General features: G+C 36.5%; 1 protein-coding gene across 3 annotated transcripts in view; it reads right to left on the reverse strand.

Annotated features, from left to right (window-relative positions):
* The window catches only part of LOC150099333 (extracellular matrix organizing protein FRAS1-like), a 1385483-nt gene that overhangs the window by 377400 nt on the left and 986601 nt on the right, over positions 1-21482 (reverse strand). For all 3 annotated transcript variants that reach the window (XM_090403569.1, XM_090403568.1, XM_090403570.1), the window contains one exon: positions 20430-20528. In XM_090403569.1, the coding sequence (XP_090259695.1) occupies positions 20430-20528 (99 nt within the window). The remainder of the gene's footprint in view (positions 1-20429; positions 20529-21482) is intronic.

The following is a 21482-nucleotide window of genomic DNA, read 5'->3' on the forward strand; positions in this document are numbered from 1 at the left end:
AAGAGTCTTCCTTTGAATCTTGTTCCTGCATATTTATATAGTTCTGAACCTAGCTTATCTTCTCCAGGTGATTTTCTGTTTCTTGTTTCTTTCAGGCTGATTTCTAATTCTTCTTCAGTTATTTCCTTTTCATTTTCGTTAATTGTTTGCCAGTTGTCTTTTTTAAAATATTTGTCTGTCCACAGTTCTGTGTAGTAATTTAGAAATTCTTCTAATTTCAATTCAGTGTTTAATTTTATGTTTTCTTTGGTATCTGCATTTAGGTGTTTCAAAATCTTATATACATTGGGTCTTATTTTATATAAATCATGTTCTAAATTAGAAACAAATTTATTCCATGATTCTCTATGTCTTTTTCTGACTTCTCTTTTAGCTATGGCTCTTATTCTTTTATATTCTATTTCATCTTCTAATCTTTTACTGCTTAACCATTTGTGATAGGCTTCTTTTTTCTTTTTGATTATTTCTTTGATTGTATCATCCCAGATCTTCAGTTTTTTTCTTTTATTGAATTTTTTGGTCTTTCCTAAGCTTTCATTTGCTGCTGCATTTAGTATTGTTTTTATATTAAGCCATTCTATTTCTATTTCTTCATTTTGTTTTATTTTATCTAGATACTGGTTAATTCTTTGTTCATATAGCCATTGTACATTTGTGTCATTCAATAGTCTAGTTTTATAAACAAATGTTTCAATTTTTCTTTCTGTTCTTGTTACTTGTAGCCATTTAGGTGGTAATCTTAATTTTATTTTAACAAGGAAGTGGTCACTGCTTATTTCATATCCTCTGTGAACTCTAACATCTAGTGAAAATTTTGATGTCTTTTCATTTAATATGAAGTAATCTAATATTGACTTCCATCCTCTTGCTGCCCAAGTATATTTATGTATGTCTTTATCTTTATAGAAGGAATTTATTATTTTTAGGTTATTATAAACTACAAAGTCAATCAATTTTTTACCATTTCTGTTTAGAGTGTGTTCTCCATATTCCTATACTATTATTAATTTTCATGTTTCCAATTCTTGCATTTAAGTCTCCTGCTAAAATTATGTAATCATTTTTATTTATTTTATTATATATGTTTTGTAGCTGATTATAAAAATCAATATTATCCTGTTCTCTTCCTTCTTCTGGGGCTTATAAACCAATTATTGTTAAATAGCCTCTATCTATTTTTATTCTAGCTTCTATTATTCTTTCATTCCATAATTTATAATGTTTTAACTGTTTTGAAAGGGAGTTATGAATCCAAATCATGACTCCTGCTTGTGCTCTTTGGTCTCTGTCGACTCCACTGTATATCACATTAAAATTTTCAGTTCTCATAGTTCCTTTTAATTTCTTTTTTGTTTCAGTGATTACTGCTATTTTAAAATTTCTTTCATTTAATAACTGGTCTAATTCTATTTCTTTATATGCTATTCCTCTTACATTCCAGTTTGCTATGTGTATTATATTTTGTCGTTTCCATTTTCGTTTTCCCTTTTCCATTCCAGGGTCGTTTCCCATAGTTTCAATCCGATTATCTTTTTCTGTCAGCTTACAAGTATGGTTATGTTCTCCATGTCAGGGGACTAGCCTGACGATGGAATAGTTCAGTGGTAGGGCTGCTACCTTAAGGCTTCTGAACTCGCCTTCTTCCGAATTTAAACCCATAGGAGGAATAGGATATATTGAAGGGGAAAGGGTAGATTATAGAAGAAATATAGTAAGGTTTATAGAGAGGACATAGTTGTAAGGCCAGAAATGAAAAGACCCCATGGCCCTCGAGTACTCTAATAGCACAAGGGTCATAAAGTAAGAAGAGTTGGCTGATAAGGCCTTATAGGAAAGATTAAAGTAAGTATGTCTTCCTCAAAGTAGAAGAAGGAGAGGATAGATCCAGCTAGGGGTCCATGGGAGTGCCGCTTCCCTTACAATCAAGATGATTGCCCCTTATGGCCCTGTTGGTCCACGAGTCCTTATTCAGTATATTTGGACCACCCCACCATATATATATATACACATACACGCACGTGCATGTACACACATACACATGGTGGGCTCCCCTATCCGCCACCCAGGGGACGCGCTCTCTAGGGGTTACAGTGTCCCCTGAGAGTAGTATGCAGTTAACAGACAGAAATATTAGTAGCAGCAGTAGAGAGCTTAATCCTCCATTTACATGTAATAAGTAAATGGCGGATTAAGAATCGTAGATACTTACTTGTAGTATTGTAGTTACTTAGATTAAATATTGTAGATACTTAATCCTCAATTGACATACACACAGTGCCATTATCTACACATTATGCTATCTACTGCTGCTACTAATATTTCTGTCTGCTAATGGTATATGTTCTTTGGTGAATGTGCTAGTAAACATGATTAAACCAAAGTTTCTATGAGAAAATAAAAAAGCCCATTATGACCATCTGGAACTGGCTAACTCATCTTCAATTGAAAAATTCAATATTTCTCTTTCTAATAGATATTTTTGAATGATAAGTTCCAACTGAATCTTGTACAATGTATATATATATATATATATATCTTGCATTGATTATTAGATATACGTATTCACAAAAATAAATAATAACACATCTAATAATCTTTATTACATCATGAGTGCCATTAAAATCTTAGATATCAAGTTTTTTCGTTGATTCTTTAGTATAACATAGAAACCACTTAGAAATTTGTATTTCAACAGTTGAGGTCTACAAGTGATCCTCCTTTCAAATGGTGCAACTGAAATTTAATTACAACCTCGATATCCAAGAATCTTGAGAATTTAAACTTTAATATACATAGAATTTTTGTTTTAATTTATTAAAAGATACCTATAGAAAAGAGCAGATAACTTAAAAAAAAAGCAGATAACTTAAAAAAAAGAACCTGGAAGCTATATAAGGAGAATATGAATAATGGAGTGAGAAGCAGGTTTTTGTATAAAAGTAGTAGATGATTGAACTGCATTTGTCAAACTGTGGTGAGTGCAGAGAAATATGAATGTATTTAAGGTAGAGTATGATGAGCTGTGTGCATGAAACAGAGGGACCTCCTATGATGAGTCTTTGAATCCATGGAAATCTGATACTAATAATAATAATAATAATAATAATAATAATAATAATTATTATTATTATTATTATTATTATTATCTTCTTCTTCTTGGCTTCCCGTATTAGGCAAATGTTTGCGTAAATGTCTTTTTCAAGGGTTTAAAAAGTCTTCTGCCCATCTCCTCCTAGGTCTTCCTCTTGATCGTTATCCCTTTGGTTTATATTTCCAAGCAATATCTGTCCTCATTCATTCTTTCTATGTTTTGTATTCTTTCTTGGAGCAGAGCTACTGCAACCAAGCGGGCCCCAGGTGGCAGATAGGTGAATAGCCATCAGAAATGGTGGTTGGCTGCGAATAAATACCCAATAAGCAGTCCCGGACCAAAGCGGGCATGTCTGGAGGCCCTAAGACTGCAGCCCCATCACCAGACTAGGCTGTGGATAGTTGGTAACCACCTGGGATGACAAATTCTTTTACTCTGAAATTTCAAGGGAATAAAAAAAAAAATAATAATAATAATAATAATCAATTACAAATGTTTTTGATTTATCACAGTAAAAAACATACAAATATCATATTCTGTGTAATACCAGGAAGGACTTGATATGTTGAAATAACAGCATTTTGTTATGAAGTTTGAACAGCATTACTGCTGTAGAGCTATTCAAAATATGAATACCAACAAAACTAATGTGAATGCATGAATATGTGCACTCTAGGAATATACTATTTCTTTTCTGATGGCTGCAAAAAAAAAAGGGTGGGGGATAAAACAGAACTACTTTTTTTTATGTATACAAGGGTTTCAAGCTTGAATATTCTGATCAGAATTCATCAGAACAAAATACTCAAATGCATTGTATTGGATATTGCTTGAGGCAGCTTTTCTGAGTATGACTGACATAATATTTCCACAAAAACATCACTCAGTTTTTAACTAGTTTGGAGATCCTACTATTCTTTCTAACTTATCTTGAATAAAGAAGCATGATATTTTTGCTAATGGGCATTTACCTGTTGGATGGATGATGAAAAATGATGGTAATTTCTACATGTCTCAGATGTTTTCTGTTTCTTGTTTCAGTTATCATATGATATATCCATAGCATCCTTTTAGTTCTCAGAGATCACAACAAAGTCACACATGGATGTCTGTTATCAAGAAAGATATTAATGTGCTTGGATGCAAAAATGATAGGATTAACCTGAATGCAACATGTGCAGTACAGCAAATCCTTAAGCCTTGTCCCCAGACAATAAGGAAGGAGACTTGCTACACCACTGACCTTTGCAAGGAAGTCCACTAGCTATTAATCCTTGTTATGCTATCCAAGATTGGTCATCTTGCCGATGCAGGTCCAAAGCAGTGCATGACTACAAGGATATCAATGCATGGCAAAAATTTTGATGACGTGATTGCATTTGATTAAGTGAAAGGATTACTTCTTCCCCTAAGATTATGGGTGTTGTATCTTTCTCACTGATCAGTATATAAATGGGTGAAAGCTTTTATCTTTAAAGATATTAGCGAAGTAATTATATAGTATATACCCTCCTGAAAATAGTATATACTCTTACATTCCATCCTAGTCACTGTATCAGCTTCTGTCAGCCACATCTCACTAATACTGAAAGCATTTGGCCTGACCAATATCCCCCCCTACTTTTTTTTTATGCATCTGGCATTTTTATACATGTAATCTTCTGTTATAGACTATAGTTGGTATATTTTCATCTTTCTCATGTTCATTTATCTCAGTGGTACCAGCACACATGCTCACCTGCATCGCTCTCTTTCTCATAGCTCTGGTTTTCCGTGCTTTTGCATTTCCACTCTAACATACAGCAGCAATTTTTTTCAGAAACTTAACACCAAACCATTCACATGCAAACTATTAGCCTTATATATCCTGTTGTCCATTGAACTTATCACATTTCTACAAACTGCACACCTTTCTTCCTAAACAAGCTATACCCTGCCTCATTTGTATCATGGACCTGCTGCTCAACTTGCACCATCAAACTATGGCAACAAACTTACTATCTTTTACCTCTTTCATATCTCTTTTATCATTGTTTCATATCCTCCCTTATACCATATTTGTCACATTTCAAATTATTCACACCTGCTGAAATGATCAACTCTTTCACTATACTTTATTATCTTTATTATCCTCTTCGCAACTGGGACACAGAATTTCATTATACTCTCATCAAGTACTCCTCTTATCATGGAATTTCAATAAAAAAATTCTCTTCCATCACTTTTTCTCTCTTGCTTTGTCAAGAATTCCTTTCTCTTCACTTAAGAAATGCATCCAAACACTCCAATACTTCAGGTATAAAAAGCCATTAGAAACCTGAAATGTGAAAAGGCAACTGACATAGATCAACAGACATAGAAACTAGAATACCCAGGGTGGATGGTAGCAGGGATGACCTCTTGTGGGAAAGAGTACTTGGGAGAAGGGGGATGACAATCAGGCAACTCTGAGCCCAGTGGAGTCTAGAGGGGGATAATGCCAGGTATAGAAACAGTGGCATTTTTATGCTTTATATTAATGCCAGGGGTATCTGGAATAAAGGAGAGGAATTGGTGGCACTTATAGCATCAGCCTGGCCAAAGATTATTGGGATCACTGAGATGTGGTTGACAGAAGGGGATATAATAACAGGAACAGAAGTAGCAGGGTACAGCATTTTTTGGCAGGATAGGAAGGGAAAGCATGGTGGTGGAGTACTGCTTATGATAAGTGATGACCTATGTCCTCTAAGAGGCTTTGGAAGGCAGTAACACTACTGATTTTGAAAGCATATGATGTGAAGTAGAGGTGTAAATTCAATGTGGTACACAGCTGGTAATCTTTTCACCCAAAATGCATAACCTTACATTTTGCCACATTAAACTGACATTCATTCTCCTTTGCCCAGTCTGCCAATCTATCCAAATCATCCTGGAAAATTTTGACACCAATCTGTATTAACTATTGCACAACCCAACTTTGCATCATTGGCAAATAACTGAACAGTTCCTCTCAGATCGTTTCCTATATCGTTAATGAACAAATTAAACAGTAGTAATCCAAGAACAGAACCCAGAGGCATGCCACTAGTCAAAGGCCTTCTTTTGGACTCTAATCCTAAATAACTACTCTCTGATAACTCTCCATCCATCCTCCTATCCATCGACAAACCCTATATCTATCCCCATGTGCTGCAGTTTACTGATCAGAATTCCATGTGATATTCTGTCAAAGGCCTTTGCAAAGTCCATCAGTGTCACTGTAAACCAACTCAGCTGTCATTGTATTATAAAATGTGAGCAATTACTGGGGTTACAAGTTACCTACCCTTCACAAAATCACAAAATACAGGAATGGATAGATGGAAACAGTATCGTATTTCCATCTATCCATTCCTGTATTTTGACCAACTTCTCCAATACTTTCAAAACAACTCCTGATATGCTGATTGGTTGGTAATTTCTAAATCAGTCTTGGAGCCACCTTTTTGCAATGGAACTATTTTCCCTGATTTCCAACTCCTCAGGACTAACCCATAGCTGAGATTTAGATTAAGCAATGTGGTCAAGAGAACTGACAATTTCCTAGCAGCTTCACGTAAAAACCTGAGTTGGTATACTATTCAATCCCACAACTGTATTCACATTAAGTTCTGTAATATGCTATGCACCTCCATTTCATTTACCTCAGTACCCATATAAGCCTTTCTCTCTCTCTCTCTCTCTCTCATTACTGCTATATCTCCACCCAGATGATACACTCTTGCAATGTGTTCACTTAGTAATTCTATTATTTCGACTGATTCAGTTACCTCCCTAACATCGCATATCGAAAGAACTGTTTGGGATTCTCTCTTTAGCCTGTATTGCCGATTTCCTTTCATAATCTGCTTTTGTCCTTCTGTCCTGTGCCTTGAACTGTTCGTGTTCCTGCAGGTCACCTTTTCCCTTAAATTCCCTCCACAATTGTTTCTTTTTTTTTTGCAGCTCCAGCTTAATGATGATATTCATCCATTTTACTTCCACATGATTTATTCTTCTGACTCTAGGTATGCAGTGTGACAGAATCCCTCTCTCAAACACTCCTTTACCACTTCCCATGCACTCAACATCCAGCTCTTGCAGTTTTCATACGATGGAACTGATGCAAGCAATCTCCTAAGCTTGTCATACTTACCAGCCTTGTAATTCCAGATATACCTCAACTTAACTGAAAATCCACACATTTAGCCATCTCCCAGGTCAAGGTAATATGATCACTCTCACCAATTGGTGACAACATGGTCATATTCATTACAGATAAATTCTCAGATGCAATTACTAGATTGAGCACTCTTGAGCCCGTAGTATTTTCCATCCCATGCTGTCTCATGTAATTATCCCTTAGTAACTGCATAAATTCCATTTGCTTCCTTGCATGTGTCCTCTCCTCCTTCCTATCTGTGTTCCCATAGTTGAAATCATCCATAATACTTACCTATCCTCCGCTCATTGATATTTGCCAATGCATACTATTTCCATCATTTTTTCCATCCCCTGATCTATAGCAGCATCCAACTGTATATTTTGTTCTGTTGGCCTCAATCTCACATCAAGATAGCCTCAAATGTGCTAGCAGATGAACTTCTACTCTCTTTGGTTCAGTTCATTGGCTGTATCAATAATACTCCTCCCCAATAATTCTTTTCTCTCTATCATCCGTGAAAACACTATATCCTTCACATTCTATCTCACTAACTATGTCATCTTCTGTTAACCATGTCTCATTAATGCCAATAGCATTTGGCCGGGATGAGTCAACCAGTGCCAAAAATAGAAAGATGGTCTGATGCAAAATCATGTGTAAGATATGGGAGTATGCTATTTCATTGTTATTAATCATCTATATCAGAAGCAGAATTAAATCTAACATCAAAATCATAGACATTAAACACAGAGCTCTTTACTTTATGCAAATGACATTATATTCTTAAATAATATATACTCCTATACATGTCTTGCAGACAGAAAACAAATTAAATATCTGCCATAAAATTAAAGATACCAAGAAATTATATTCTTGGTTATGTAGTCCTAGAGCTAAAAGCTCTAGTCATGGCTGGGTAATGTCAATAGCTGAGCCTCATTTAAAACTTCAGTGGCTACAGCATTGCTATCCGTTACCCTGGAAGTCCTAAAAAGATGTATCAAACCTTCGGATACTCTCTTGGTTATGTACAACACACAACATAACTGAACCTAAGGGGTGAAGCAAATGCTTTTCATATTCCCTGCTATCTTGAGAGAAACTGTGAGTGGAGAAAACTTTATGAGCTAATTACTCGCCCTGAGTGGGCTTGGAGATTAGTTCTCAGTATTGTAGTTAAGGATGGCTTTTGGTCTTTTATTTTTGAAATAATCCATTGCATCATAATCTGGAGCAGTTGGATCAGTTTGTTAGGGTGTACAGATGCTTTTGAGAGGAATTTGATTGCTATAGTCTGCATTAAAGTGTAAATATAGGGGACATTTGTGTCACGATGAAGTTGCACAGTTCGTAAGAACCATGGGGCATTCAGGATCATTCTGAGACATTTGTTTTGCACACGTTGTAACTTAAGAATATTAGAATTAGCGGTATGACTCCAAGCCGGAGAAGTGTAGGTGAGTATTGGACGAACCATCAGTTTATATATGAGTAGTTTGATTCTGGTGTTGAGCTTACTATTCCTGTTAATTAGCGGGTAGAGCTGAGCTATGGTTTTTGATGTATTTGCACAGAGAGTCTTGATATGGGAACTGAAAGTCAGTTTTCTCCAATAGTATGCCAAGATATTTGATCTCAGTTAGCCATGGGATTTTTGTGTTGAATAGGAGGATATCTTCAGTAGGAAGTATTGATCTTCTAGAGAATAGGATGGCTATGCTCTTCTGAGGATTCACTTGGAGTCGCCATTTGGCAAAACATTGTTCGATTAGCAATAGGTTTTCTTGCAATTTCTTGATCGGTAAGTGCGGCTTTAAAGATCTCGCCAATATCGCTGTATCATCCGTGTATTTGGCTTTGATTGATGACAATGGGTTGTGCGGGTTATCACACAAGTATATGGAAAATAGAATCGATGCTAGTAAGGATCCTTGTGGAACTCCAGCCAAGATGCGTTTTTGTGACGAAACTGCCCCACACATCCTAACTTGCATGTGCCTATCGAGGAGGTATGACTTGATTAGATGAATGATTCCCATTGGTATACCAGTTGATATCGGTTTGTATAGCAAACAATAATGCCAAACCTTATCAAATGCACTGGCTATGTCAAGGAAAACAGCCCCAGTGCATTGATGCCAGTTAAAACCAGTGATGATATATTCCACTAATCTGTATATTTGTTGCATGGTACTATGAAATTGATGGAACCCAAACGGCTCCTCAGGAAGAATATTTAGATGGTGTACTGATTCTTGGAGTCTGGTAAGAATTACTTTTACGGAAATTTTTCCAAGATTTGAGATGAGGCTGATTGGTCTGTAACTTCAAGACAATCGATGGTTTTTTCCAGGTTTATGGATTGGCATTATGTCTGCCAGTTTCCAGTAGGAAGGGAAATATTTGTAGTGAAGGATGGAGTTAATTATATTTGTCAGATGCACAATAGCTCTGCAGGGTAGTAGCTTTAACACCTTGTTGGAGATACCATCAGGTCCGGGGGCCTTTTTATTCTTAAACTTTTTGATTATATCATATATTTCAGCAGGTGATGTGGTGCAGTTTGAGTGGAATATGTGACAGAAGATTTGAGTGAACATCTGATGTGTCAGTGGATCTTATATACATGATTGAAATCGAGATGATCGTATGAAGGTTTACATTGCTTTTCTAAATGTTTTGCTATTGCTTCAGCTTTATCTGCATCGGTGTGGATGAGGCCTGAATCTGTTTGGAGGGTGGGGGGGTTGATAAGATTCCAAATGGAGTGGTTATCAGGAGAGATAGAGGTCAATTTATCTTCCCAAAGTTGATTTCTATGGGCTGTGAGGGCATCTCTCATTCCCGAGTTGAGTCTATTTAAAATCCGTTTGTCTTGTGGCACCCTGGTGTTGTGGTATCTTTTTCTTGCTTTGTTTTTTTCCCTGATGAGATTCATAATATCTTCTGGCAGGTGGTTGGATCTGCAGGTAGTTGTGGAGAAATGCTGCACAGGCTGCATTAATCTGTTCAGTTAGATCTTTTACAGGTGTTTCAATTTCCTCTTTGGATTTTATGATGGGTGCAGGACCGATATATTTCGGGAGTACCTTGGACAGCCTTTCCCAAGGAATGAACAAGTGAGGGGGTGGAGACAATTTATCTTGGTTTCCCAACTTTAACAGTATTGGATTGTGGTCAGATGATAGATCATTAATTGTCATTATACTGTATTGGAGTCTGATATGCCGTAGTATGGCTATGTCCAAGATATCAGCCCGACCGTAAATGTTGTGATGGGTGGGCTCGGCGGGATCTACCACAAGCAGGTTGTTGAATCCAGCATAGTTTTCTAGTATGTGTCTGTTTTTGTTGGTGGAACGGCTATTCCAGACTGGATGCTTGGCGTTTAAGTCTACGGCCATGATGGTAGGCTTTCTGGTATCTAAAATGGCGTTCAAATCTGAGGACAGTAATATTTTTTGTGGATGATTATATAATGAGAAGATTTTAGTTTGCCAGCCGAATGCGTGAAAATCTCAATGCCAGTGACCTCAAGGTTAGTAGTAGGAGGGATGTTTATAGAATGACGAGCGATGTAATTCTTAATGAAAATGGCAGTGCCGCCTCCTCTGTGTGACAATCTGTCTGTTCTGTGCAGTTGATATTCCCTAATTTTGGGGTTGTCTGAAGGTCTTAGATGTATTTCGTTTAGTAAAAGAACATCTGGGTGATGTCTTTGGGTGAAGTCCTGGAGTTCTAAGATCTTACTCCACAGCCCGTTCGCATTCCATGTGATGATCTCTAGTGAGTCTGGTTTTAAATTATTTTTGTTCATGAGTGAGCACTGAGATGATGGCTAGTGTGTCCTTTAGAAATCTATTAGTAGAGCATGGTGAGGGGTTGGATCTGCTAAAATCTAACATCATATTTGCCAGAGAAGAGGTAATGATAGCTATCAGATTTGTATGTGGTGTTGACTGATCCAGGGATGTCTGTTTGGGACGAACTACATCAGCATATGTCCTTGTCTGTTGATGCTGAGTTGTTCTTTTGAGGACCTCTGGCTTCGGCAGATGGGCTTCTGACCCTTTATTTTGATCTTTGAGAGGCTGTGAATCAGTAATCTCTGACGTAGAACTGCTGAGGGAGGAAGAGTATGTTTCCACTTCTGATTTTCTATTTCTTGGGTTGTGAGTGCATCCTTTGTAGTTGGCAGTGTGAGGACCACCACAGTTGGCCAGGGTGGTTTTTGTCTTATTGCATGTATTTATTGGGTGGCTGTCCTCACATTTTAAACATTTAAAATCAGCCTTGCACATTTTCTGGGCATAGCCAAATTCCTGACATCTGTGGCACTGCCCAGTTGAAGTTGTTTTCCTTAATGGTTCTAGAGTGATTTTCAGTTCACAGATGGACGTCAGGTCATATATGTTTATAAGTTTGACTGATCTCTAGTCTTTTTTGGTCATTCTTCTGACCTTAATGGGTGGTAAGTCCTGTTGGTGCAGATCTGCAGCCACTTCTTCTGTGGATACATCTTCAGATACACTTCTGATCACTACTTTGAGGTTTTTCTCTGACCCAAGTGAAAAGGTGTGGTACTGAATGACTCTGGCATTCAATTCACCTGTTAGTCTTCTATAATCCATCACTGTCCTAGGTTGAATTTTGATACCATCTATGACATTCTTCGCATGGCTATATGAGATCTGTAGATTGGAGATCGTAGTCCTTAGTGACATCCATATATGTTTTTCGTGGAGAATAATCAGAGGTATCTTTTCTCTAGTGGAGGTAGGAGCATCCGGAACAGGACTATCTTCTTCTATTCCATCCTCTTTGGGTGGTTCAGAGGCTGCAGTTTTGTGTTTCTTGCAAGCACGGACCTCCTGGTAATCACTCTGGTCTGCAAGGGCATTATCATCAGCTCTTGTTGCTAGTTCGCTGGTGCTGTCTTGGGGGATGCTGGGGAGAGGTTCTGAGAGTTGAGGGTCATCTGTATCAACTTTTTTTATCTGGTGAATTACAACTTTTCCTGGCCATTTGGTGTGCAGTAGATTGCCTACATGTTTAAATATTGCCAGAAGTTCTTTAAAATTAAGTTCATTGCATTATGTATCCATAGTTAGGCCTACACTTTGTTCTGTGGAACAGGACATGCCTTGTCCTTGCGACAATAGTAAATAGACAGTTGCTTATAAAGAGTATGAAAACAACAATGGCGATTCTAACGGCAGTAGACTTAGCGAATCGCCCTAGTTGTAAATTCAATTGCTTACCTGGGTAGCTATTCTTCAAAAATATATAGAGCAGCTTGCAATCACATTCCTGTGATAGTTAGTGAACACAACAGGGTTACAAACCATTCAACGTTTCCAAAATTTTCACTACATTTTCTTTAAATCACAAGCCAACTTAGCTATTCTAAAAATCACGCATTCCATTTCCTCTTGGTTATGTTAACCATTAACCATTAACGTTACTGACAGGATGGGTGAAGCACTAGTACTTTTAATATTCCCCTTTATCTGTAATGAGAGTTGTTTGGGAATGGGAGATTTGTAAGCAATTAAGCTCGCCCTCTGGGGGCAGTTGTGTTAGCTATGATCAGTTGAGAGAAGAATAGCCTTCGGTTTTTTGTGTTTGTACTTATCAGTTTCATTGTAATTGACAGCTTGTACGATCGGTGGGTTTGAATGTGAACTTGACTTCACGAAGAATTTTTCTGCAAGATCACGAAGAAGGAAGAAGATGTATGGAGTGCTGATTTCTTGATGAATTTCTGATGAACCACGGTACATCCAGGATCATCCTAAGGCATTTATTTTGGTTTCTCTGCAATTTTGAAATGTTTGATCTTGAAGTGTGACTACATGCTGGTGAGGCGTAGGTAATGACTGGATGTATTACCATCTGGTAAAGTAACAATTTGCTCTTGTGGTTGATCAATGGGTAGAGCTGTGCTATTACTTTGGAAGATTTAGAGCCAACAAGATTGATGTGCTTGTTAAAAAGGAGTTTCTTATTCATTAATACCCCAAGATATTTGGTCTCTGATTGCCATGGGATCTTATGACCAGAGAGTAGGATGTCTTCTTTATTTTCTCTCCTAGAAAACAGCATGGCTGAGCATTTGAGGGGGTTCACTTGAATCCTCCAGTTCGTGAACCAGTTTGCTAGCTCATTGATACTTCCTTGGAGTTTTTGGTTATGTCCTTATCCTTATAAGAACTGGCTTAAAGGGGTGAAGCAAGAATGCTTTTCATCTTCCCCATTATCTGTAGAGGACAGTGTAAGGATAAAGTGTTATTGAGCTATTAAAGCTCTGATCATGGCAGGAGGATAACAGCAATAGCCGAGCCTCAGTTAGAACTTCATTGGCTACAACATTGCCATTCATTACTCTCCCAGGGTGACATTGTCATTCTCTCCCCCCTTTTGGTTAGGTTATGTCATGCAGAAGTCATATTTCCATATACAAGTTGACAAAAAGTGTCACAACTTATTACTAAAATAATCTGGATTGGAGATAGTTTTTGAAAGTTTTTCCACTTGACTATACTATAAATTAAAGATGCCAAGAAATTATATTCTTGGTTTAATCCTTTATCCAAGTGTAAGCAAACAAGGTTTGCACGTGAAGTAATTTCATGACTGGGCAACTTGTGTATATAGAGACTAATGACTTCAAATCACTTGCCTTAGTATCCCATAATGCAAAGTACATATCCTTACAGATATGTATAATGCTATGCATTATGGGAAGAGTCACTAACCAGACTGGTTTCAACCTTTATTGGTCTGGCTCCCACTGATGAGACCTCTGGTTTTAGACCAGGCAAATCCTGTACATCAAAAATTCTCAACCTCACTCAATATATAGAAAATGGTTATAAGCAAAAACTAGCCACAGGACCAGTCTTTGTACACCTAATGCAGCATATGATACCATAAACCATCTCACACTCTAGAGACTATCACCTTGTTCTCCTGATCTAATCACTCTTGGAAAACAGACGCTTTTTTTTGTGGACCTGGGGGGGGGGGGAATCGAAGAGCCACTGGCAGCCCCAAAAAAATGGCCTCCCCCAGGAAGTGTTTTATCACCATTACTTTTCAACATTTCCGTCAACGATCTCTCCATCTTTCCAGGAACTAGAATTTTTATCTCTGCTGATGACCTTGCCATAGCTACTCAATCACAAAATTTCAAGTCCATTGAAACTACTCTCTTACTTGCCTTAAATAGTCTAACCACATATTATTATAGCAATCAATTAAAACCAAACCCCCTTGAAAATCCAGACCGGCGTTTTCCACCTTAACAATAAGGAAGCTAACAGGAAGCTACAGATTTCTTGGGAACACTCTAATTTAGAACAATCCTGGAACCCAATCTACCTCAGTGTGACTCTCGATCGCACCCTTTCATATAAAACACACAGAAAAAACAAAGCAAAAGTGAATGCAAGAAACAACATACTATAAAAAAGCTTACCTCCTCCAAATTGGGTGCAGATCCTAGCACATTGAGATCTTCTGCCTTAGCCCTTTGCTATTCTTCTGCTGAATATGCCTGCCCAGTATGGTCCAGATCCTGCCATGCTGAAAAACTTGACCCAGCATTGAATGAAAGCTGCCACTTAATTACAGGATGCCTGAAACCAACACCTCTAAAAGATCTGTATACTTTGGCTGATATTGCATCCCCTTCAATTCGAAGATCTGCATTCTCAGCTGACGAAAGAAGCAGACAAATGAATGATGAATGCCACCCACTACTCAGCCAGACCACAGTGCTTCAAAGACTAAGATTCCGACATAGCCTCCTAGTAACTGGAAGCTATGTCGAACCACCTAAAAACCCTCCAGAGACAAGCCTTAAACAATGGCCTACACTATAAATCCTGAGAATAATACTGGTATTCCAACAGCCAAACATCTTCCATGTGGTGCCCACTTGGACTGGAATCCTTTGAAAAGCCTCAACAGACTTCGAACAACAGGACAACGCAAACAAAGCTTCATCAAATGGGGCTATCTCACTGGACCAAATAATTGTGAGAGTGGGACAACCCAGTCCATGGAACACCTTCTTTCTTGTCCCTTTCTTCAATCACCTTGCACAAAAGAGGACCTTATATCCTGCACAAAAAGAGCAATTGATTGCACAAGATACTGGAGGAACATCTAACCATATTTATTGTATATAACTTATGTACAGTTTCTTTCTTCATATTTTACTTGTTATTCTCTGTATAATTCACCTATCATATCTAAGCTGTTCTCATTTGTAATGTATCCTAATTTGTTGTAAATAATGTTGTACCACTTACTTAACTCCTGTACCAGTTGTGTTTGGATATGAAATAAATAAATAATTAAGCTTAACATGATGAAAGGTTGGCAACCTGCAGTATACTGTGAATGAGTCAAGATTAAATAGGATGGGAATACTATCAAATAATCATATTTCATCAAGAATGGTTGCATGTGTGACATACACACACACTTGTAAGAATTGAGGTAAGTGTGGCTGTTTGTAATTAAGGCTGATGTGACTAAGCTATGAGACCAGTGTATTATGTGTGTAAATTGTGCATATTCTCCAGGCCAGTTGCCTGTTTTATAAAATAAAACACTTGAGTATGGAATTTTTTCTTGACTATTATGTATAAGACTATTACACTTTTTTATATAATGTTCGTCAAGTAGCTTTATTTTATCGTCCTACATGTTTCGCCAATTTTTTTCTATCGGCATCTTCAGGGAATACAAACTAGTAAGCTATATGAAGGTAACAGACTAGATTATAACTGATGGTTCTAATTCATACAAAAAATTAGTATTGAACGAGGCAATGCGCGTGTCTCGGGAACGTGATTTATTCGTTATGGCTCATGATATAATTGTCATGAAAGTTCATTTCTTTGATGTTTAATGATCTAATTAAAGCTTTCCAAATTTCTGGTAAGGTTAGACCTTGATTCCTGTTTAGGTTTTCAGTTTTACGGGCGACTGTAGCTGCTTCCTTGAAGGTTCTTGAATGGTAGTTATCTTCTATATAGGGCATAAGGCTCTTATCCCACTCAATGTGATGATTAGTAGGGGCAAAGAAGTGGCAAGAAAGGCCTGAAATGTCTTGTCTGTTGTTTCTGACATATCCTATGTGTTCTTTCTTTCCATTTCAAAGCTTCTAGAGGTTTGACCTACATAACTAATACCACACGAGCAAGGTATATTATATACTCCAGAGTACTTGTAGAATGGATGAGGATCTATCTTTCGGTGATCTTAAAAATTTCTGAATAGTGTTGATTGGCTTGAATGCTACTCTGATATTATGTGGTTTTAGAAGGTTAGCTAATTTTTTGGAAATGCTGCTGACAAATGGAATAGTAATAGTACTGATGTGTTGGACGTCATCACGTTGTCTATGTGGTATATCAGTCAAGAGAATCTTGTTGTAGAGTCTTTTTGGATAACCATTTAAAGATAGTTCTCTGGATATTGTAGTTAATTCCATTTTTAGGTTATTCTTATCTATTGTGTACTGTATAACTCTTTTCTTGAGCATATTGATAATGCTGAGTTTCTGAGCTATATGATAAGACGAGTTGAAATGGAAGTAACGTCCAGTATTTGTAGGTTTTCTATAAACAGATAGGTTGATACTATTATTGGTTTGTTTCTTTATTAGGATATCAAGGAATGGCAGTTTTCCATCTTTTTCAATTTCTAATGTGAATTTGATGGTATGGTGGAAACTATTGATTTGGTTAAGGTAAACCATTAGTTCTTCTTTCGTATGATCCCAAATGAGAAAGATATCATCCACATATCTGTACCAAATTTTCAGTTTTGGAATGATCTGGGATAAGATTTTTTCTTCTAGATTTTCCATGAATAAGGCAGCACAAGGAGGGGAGAGGGAGCTACCCATGGCTAATCCGGTGAGTTGTTTGTAGACAGTTTTTTGCCAAATAAAATAGTTAGAAGTTAAACAGTGATTGAACAAAGTAGTGATGTTTCTTGGGAACAAGTTGTCTAAGATGTTGATGACTTCAACCACTGGAATGTTTGTAAACAGAGATGTAATGTCTAGGCTTGTTAGTATATCCTCTTCATAGATAGGGATGTTTTTATTTTATCTATAAAATGTTGTGAGTTTTTAATATAAGTATCCAAGACGTGAATGTGTTGTTGTAAAATCTTAGCAAGGTACTTGGACAGTTGCTAAGTGGGAGAATAGATTCTGTCAACTATTGGACGTAATGGTATACCTTCTTTATGAATTTTAGGAACGCCATACAGTCTAGAAGTTAGTGGGTGCATTGATTTTAACTTTCTTATTACTTCCATAGGCCAGTTAGTCATTCCACGTAATAGTTCACTGGTGTCGTTATGGTTTTTTATTGTCAGATCTCTACTGAGAACTTCATAGACAGACCGGTCAGATAATAGATTTTTAATTTTTTCTTCATAATCTTTAGTATTTAATATAACTGTATTATTACCTTTGTCAACTTTGAGTATGATGATGTCTTTATTATTTCTTAATTTGAGAAGCGTTCTTCTTTCCATTTGGTTAGAGATGGAATTAGGAGATCTTGTCGGAGCTGAAAGGATTATGCTGCTTTTTAATCGTAAGTCATTAGCTATTGGAAGTGGTAGCAATGAGAAGGCTTTTTCTAAGTTGCAGATGAACTCTATTTTAAGAATGGCAGTGGGTTTTAAGGCAAAATTGAATCCTTTTTTGAGGATAGAGATCTCAGGTTTAGTTAAAACGTGTTTAGATAGGTTAATTATCACTTGGTTATCTGGTAGAGACGGTTTATAGTTGATATGATTATCATACAGCATATTCAATTTATCAATTTGTGTCTTTTTGTTGTGGTTAAATGTTTTGGTAAAACTTTTACTAATCATATTGTCTAATAGTTGCCATGTCTCTGCATCAAGGTTATTAGCGATATCTGTGAATACGTTATAGCAATGTGAGTCTATTTTGCTAAGCATGAATCTCATATGGCAAATTCTTTCTTTGAGAAGTGCACACGAAGTTCATTGGTTAAATCATGTTAGCTTTTTTAGTTTTATAATATTGTTTTAAACGAAGAAATTTTGGGATCATGCTATTGTCTGTACATCTTTTTAAAAAAGCCAGATGGTTTAAATACCTAGCTTTTTGCATTTTAAACCTTCGAAATTGCGTACCTTTTGTTTGGTGATCTCGTTGATCCTGTTCATTGTGTGGAATTTTTTCTTGACTATTATGTATAAGAATATTACACTTTTTTTATATAATGTTCGTCAAGTAGCTTTATTTTATTGTCCTACATGTTTCAAAAATTTTTTTCTATCACTCACAACATTTTATAGATAAAATAAAAAACATCCCTATTTATGAAGAGAATATACTAGCAAGCCTAGACATTATATCTCTGTTCACAAACATTCCAGTGGTTGAAGTCATCAATATCTTAGACAACTTGTTCCCAAGAAACATCACTACTTTGTTCAATCACTGTTTAACTTCTAATTATTTTATTTGGCAAAAAACTGTCTACAAACAATTCACCGGATTAGCCATGGGTAGCCCCTCTCCCCTCCTTGTGCTGCCTTATTCATGGAAGATCTAGAAGAAAAAATCTTATCCCAGATCATTCCAAAACCGAAAATTTGATACAGATATGTGGATGATATCTTTCTCATTTGGGATCATACGAAAGAAGAACTAATGGATTACCCTAACCAAATCAATAGTTTCCACCATACCATCAAATTCACATTAGAAATTGAAAAAGATGGAAAACTGCCATTCCTTGACATCTTAATAAAGAAACAAACCAATAATAATATCAACCTATCTGTTTATAGAAAACCTACAAATACTGGACGTTACCTCCATTTCAACTCGTCTCATCATATAGCTCAGAAACTTATCATTATCCATATGCTCAAGAAAAGATCTATATAGTACACAACAGAAAAGAATGACCTACAAATGGAATTAACTATAATATCCAGAGAACTATCTTTAAATGGTTATCCAAAAAGACTCTATGACTGATATACCACATAGACAATGTGATGACGTCCAATACATCAGTACTATTACTATTCCATTTGTCAGCAGCATTTCCAAAAAATTAGCTAACCTTCTAAAACCACATAATATCAGAGGCATTCAAGCCAATCAACACTATTCAGAAATTTTTAAGATCACCGAAAGATAGATCCTCATCCATTCTACAAGTACTCTGGAGTATATAATACACCTTGCTCATGAGGTATTAGTTATGTAGGTCAGACCTCTAGAAGCTTTGAAACAAGAAAGAAAGAACACATAGGATATGTCAGAAACAACAGACAAGACATTTCAGGCCTTTCTTGCCACTTCTTTGCCTTTACTAACCATCACATTGAGTGGGATAAGAGCCTTATGCCCTATATAGAAGATAACTACCATTCAAGAACCTTCAAGGAAGCAGCTATAGTCACCCATAAAACTGAAAACCTAAACAAGAATCAAGGTCTAATCTTACCAGAAATTTGGAAAGCTTTAATCAGATCATTAAACATCAAAGAAATGAACTTTCATGACAATTACATCATGAGCCATAATGAATAAATCACATTCCCTAGACATGCGCATTGCCTTGTTCAATACCAATTTGTATGAATTAGAACCACCAGTTATAACCTAGTCTGTTACCTTCATATAGCTTAGTAGTTTGTATTCCCTGAAGATGCCGATAGAAAAAAATTGGCGAAACATGTAGGACGATAAAATAAAGCTACTTGACAAACATTATATAAAAAAGTGTAATAGTCTTATAAAAAAACTTGAGTTTTCAAGAAGATTCAAGAAGAAAAACCATGCCATCTCTGTATTAGATGGAGACCTGAGAGTTACAAATAGCCTTACTCAGTTTTTCTGGATCTCCTACTAACCAAAATGTAGAATTAAAGCATCACTTAGAGTTTGTAATGATTACAAAGGAGAGGGCGGGGGGGATTTGTTAAGCATGTTTCAGAGAAAAAAAATCAGCATGTTTTTATTGATATACCTGCGTTTATTAGTTTTAAAATGATAATTATTCATAATGGACCCGTGAATGGAAAGTTGCTTTATATATAGATAATAAGATTTAAATTAAAAAAAAAAAAGGGCTAAAGTATTCTTACTTGACCAGAATAGATGATGAAATCTTGTTTTCCTGGTTTCTGATGACCAAGTATTGAAGTAGCTGAAAGTGGCTGAGTTGTGCAGTGAACAATGGAATACTAAAAAAAAAAAAGCAAAATATTTCTAATTCCATATTAGAAACTATATTTGACATATCTAAGGAATTTAAGCAATTTTAGATTAAATAAATGCATGTTAATTTAACATTATTTAAGTAATTTATTTTTTATAGTTATTAATATTAGTTTATTTAACAATTCATATTTTCTGATACCCAATAGAATATCAATATTTTTAAAAAGTTGCTAATGACAGAACAAGGGTTTGAGTTCCAAAATATTATTATTATTATTATTGTTCCGGGCAACTCCAAGGAGTCGACAGACTCATGAGGGAGGCCCTAACATCATGTCAAGAACAACTATTCAACATTCACACAGTATCTATCATACCTTGCCTTGAACTCATTCACGGTCGTAGCACCCACAACAGACTCTGGCAGCTTATTCCACTCATTCACCATTCTCCAAGTAAGAAACCTAGCTCTAACACCCTTGTCAACCACATTCTTGCCCTGCTTCCATGCATGGTCCCTAGTCCTCCCACCACCAGTCCTCTTTTCAAAAATATCTTCTGTATTAATCTTATAGAAACACTGTAATTTGAATGTCTCAATCATATCACCCCTCTCTGCCAATCGACCAATTTCTGTAACCTACAAATCTTCAACCTATTCTCATAAGGTTCATTCCACAGACCTCCTATCATCTTGGTCACTCGTCTCTGGATACTCTCCACTTCCTCCCCATCACGAAGAAACCCTGGTGCCCATAACTCGGCACAGTAGCCCAGATGGGGTCTTATCAAGGCTCGATACAGAGGAACAACAACTTGTTTCTCTCTGCATGTTAAGGTATTTTTCAGAAGTCAAGTGATTTGATGAGCTGATTTAGCCACTTTTGCACTTTTGCAATGTGTCCCCTAAACTTCAATTTCCTATCCCCCAACACTCCCAAATCCCTGGCCTCATCAATCTCCTGGAGTACGGTTCC

Source organism: Typopeltis vanoorti, chromosome 14 (genome assembly GCF_054136105.1).
Source record: "Typopeltis vanoorti isolate ZY-2024b chromosome 14, IOZ_Tvanoo_1.0, whole genome shotgun sequence".
NCBI lineage: Eukaryota > Metazoa > Arthropoda > Arachnida > Uropygi > Thelyphonidae > Typopeltis > Typopeltis vanoorti.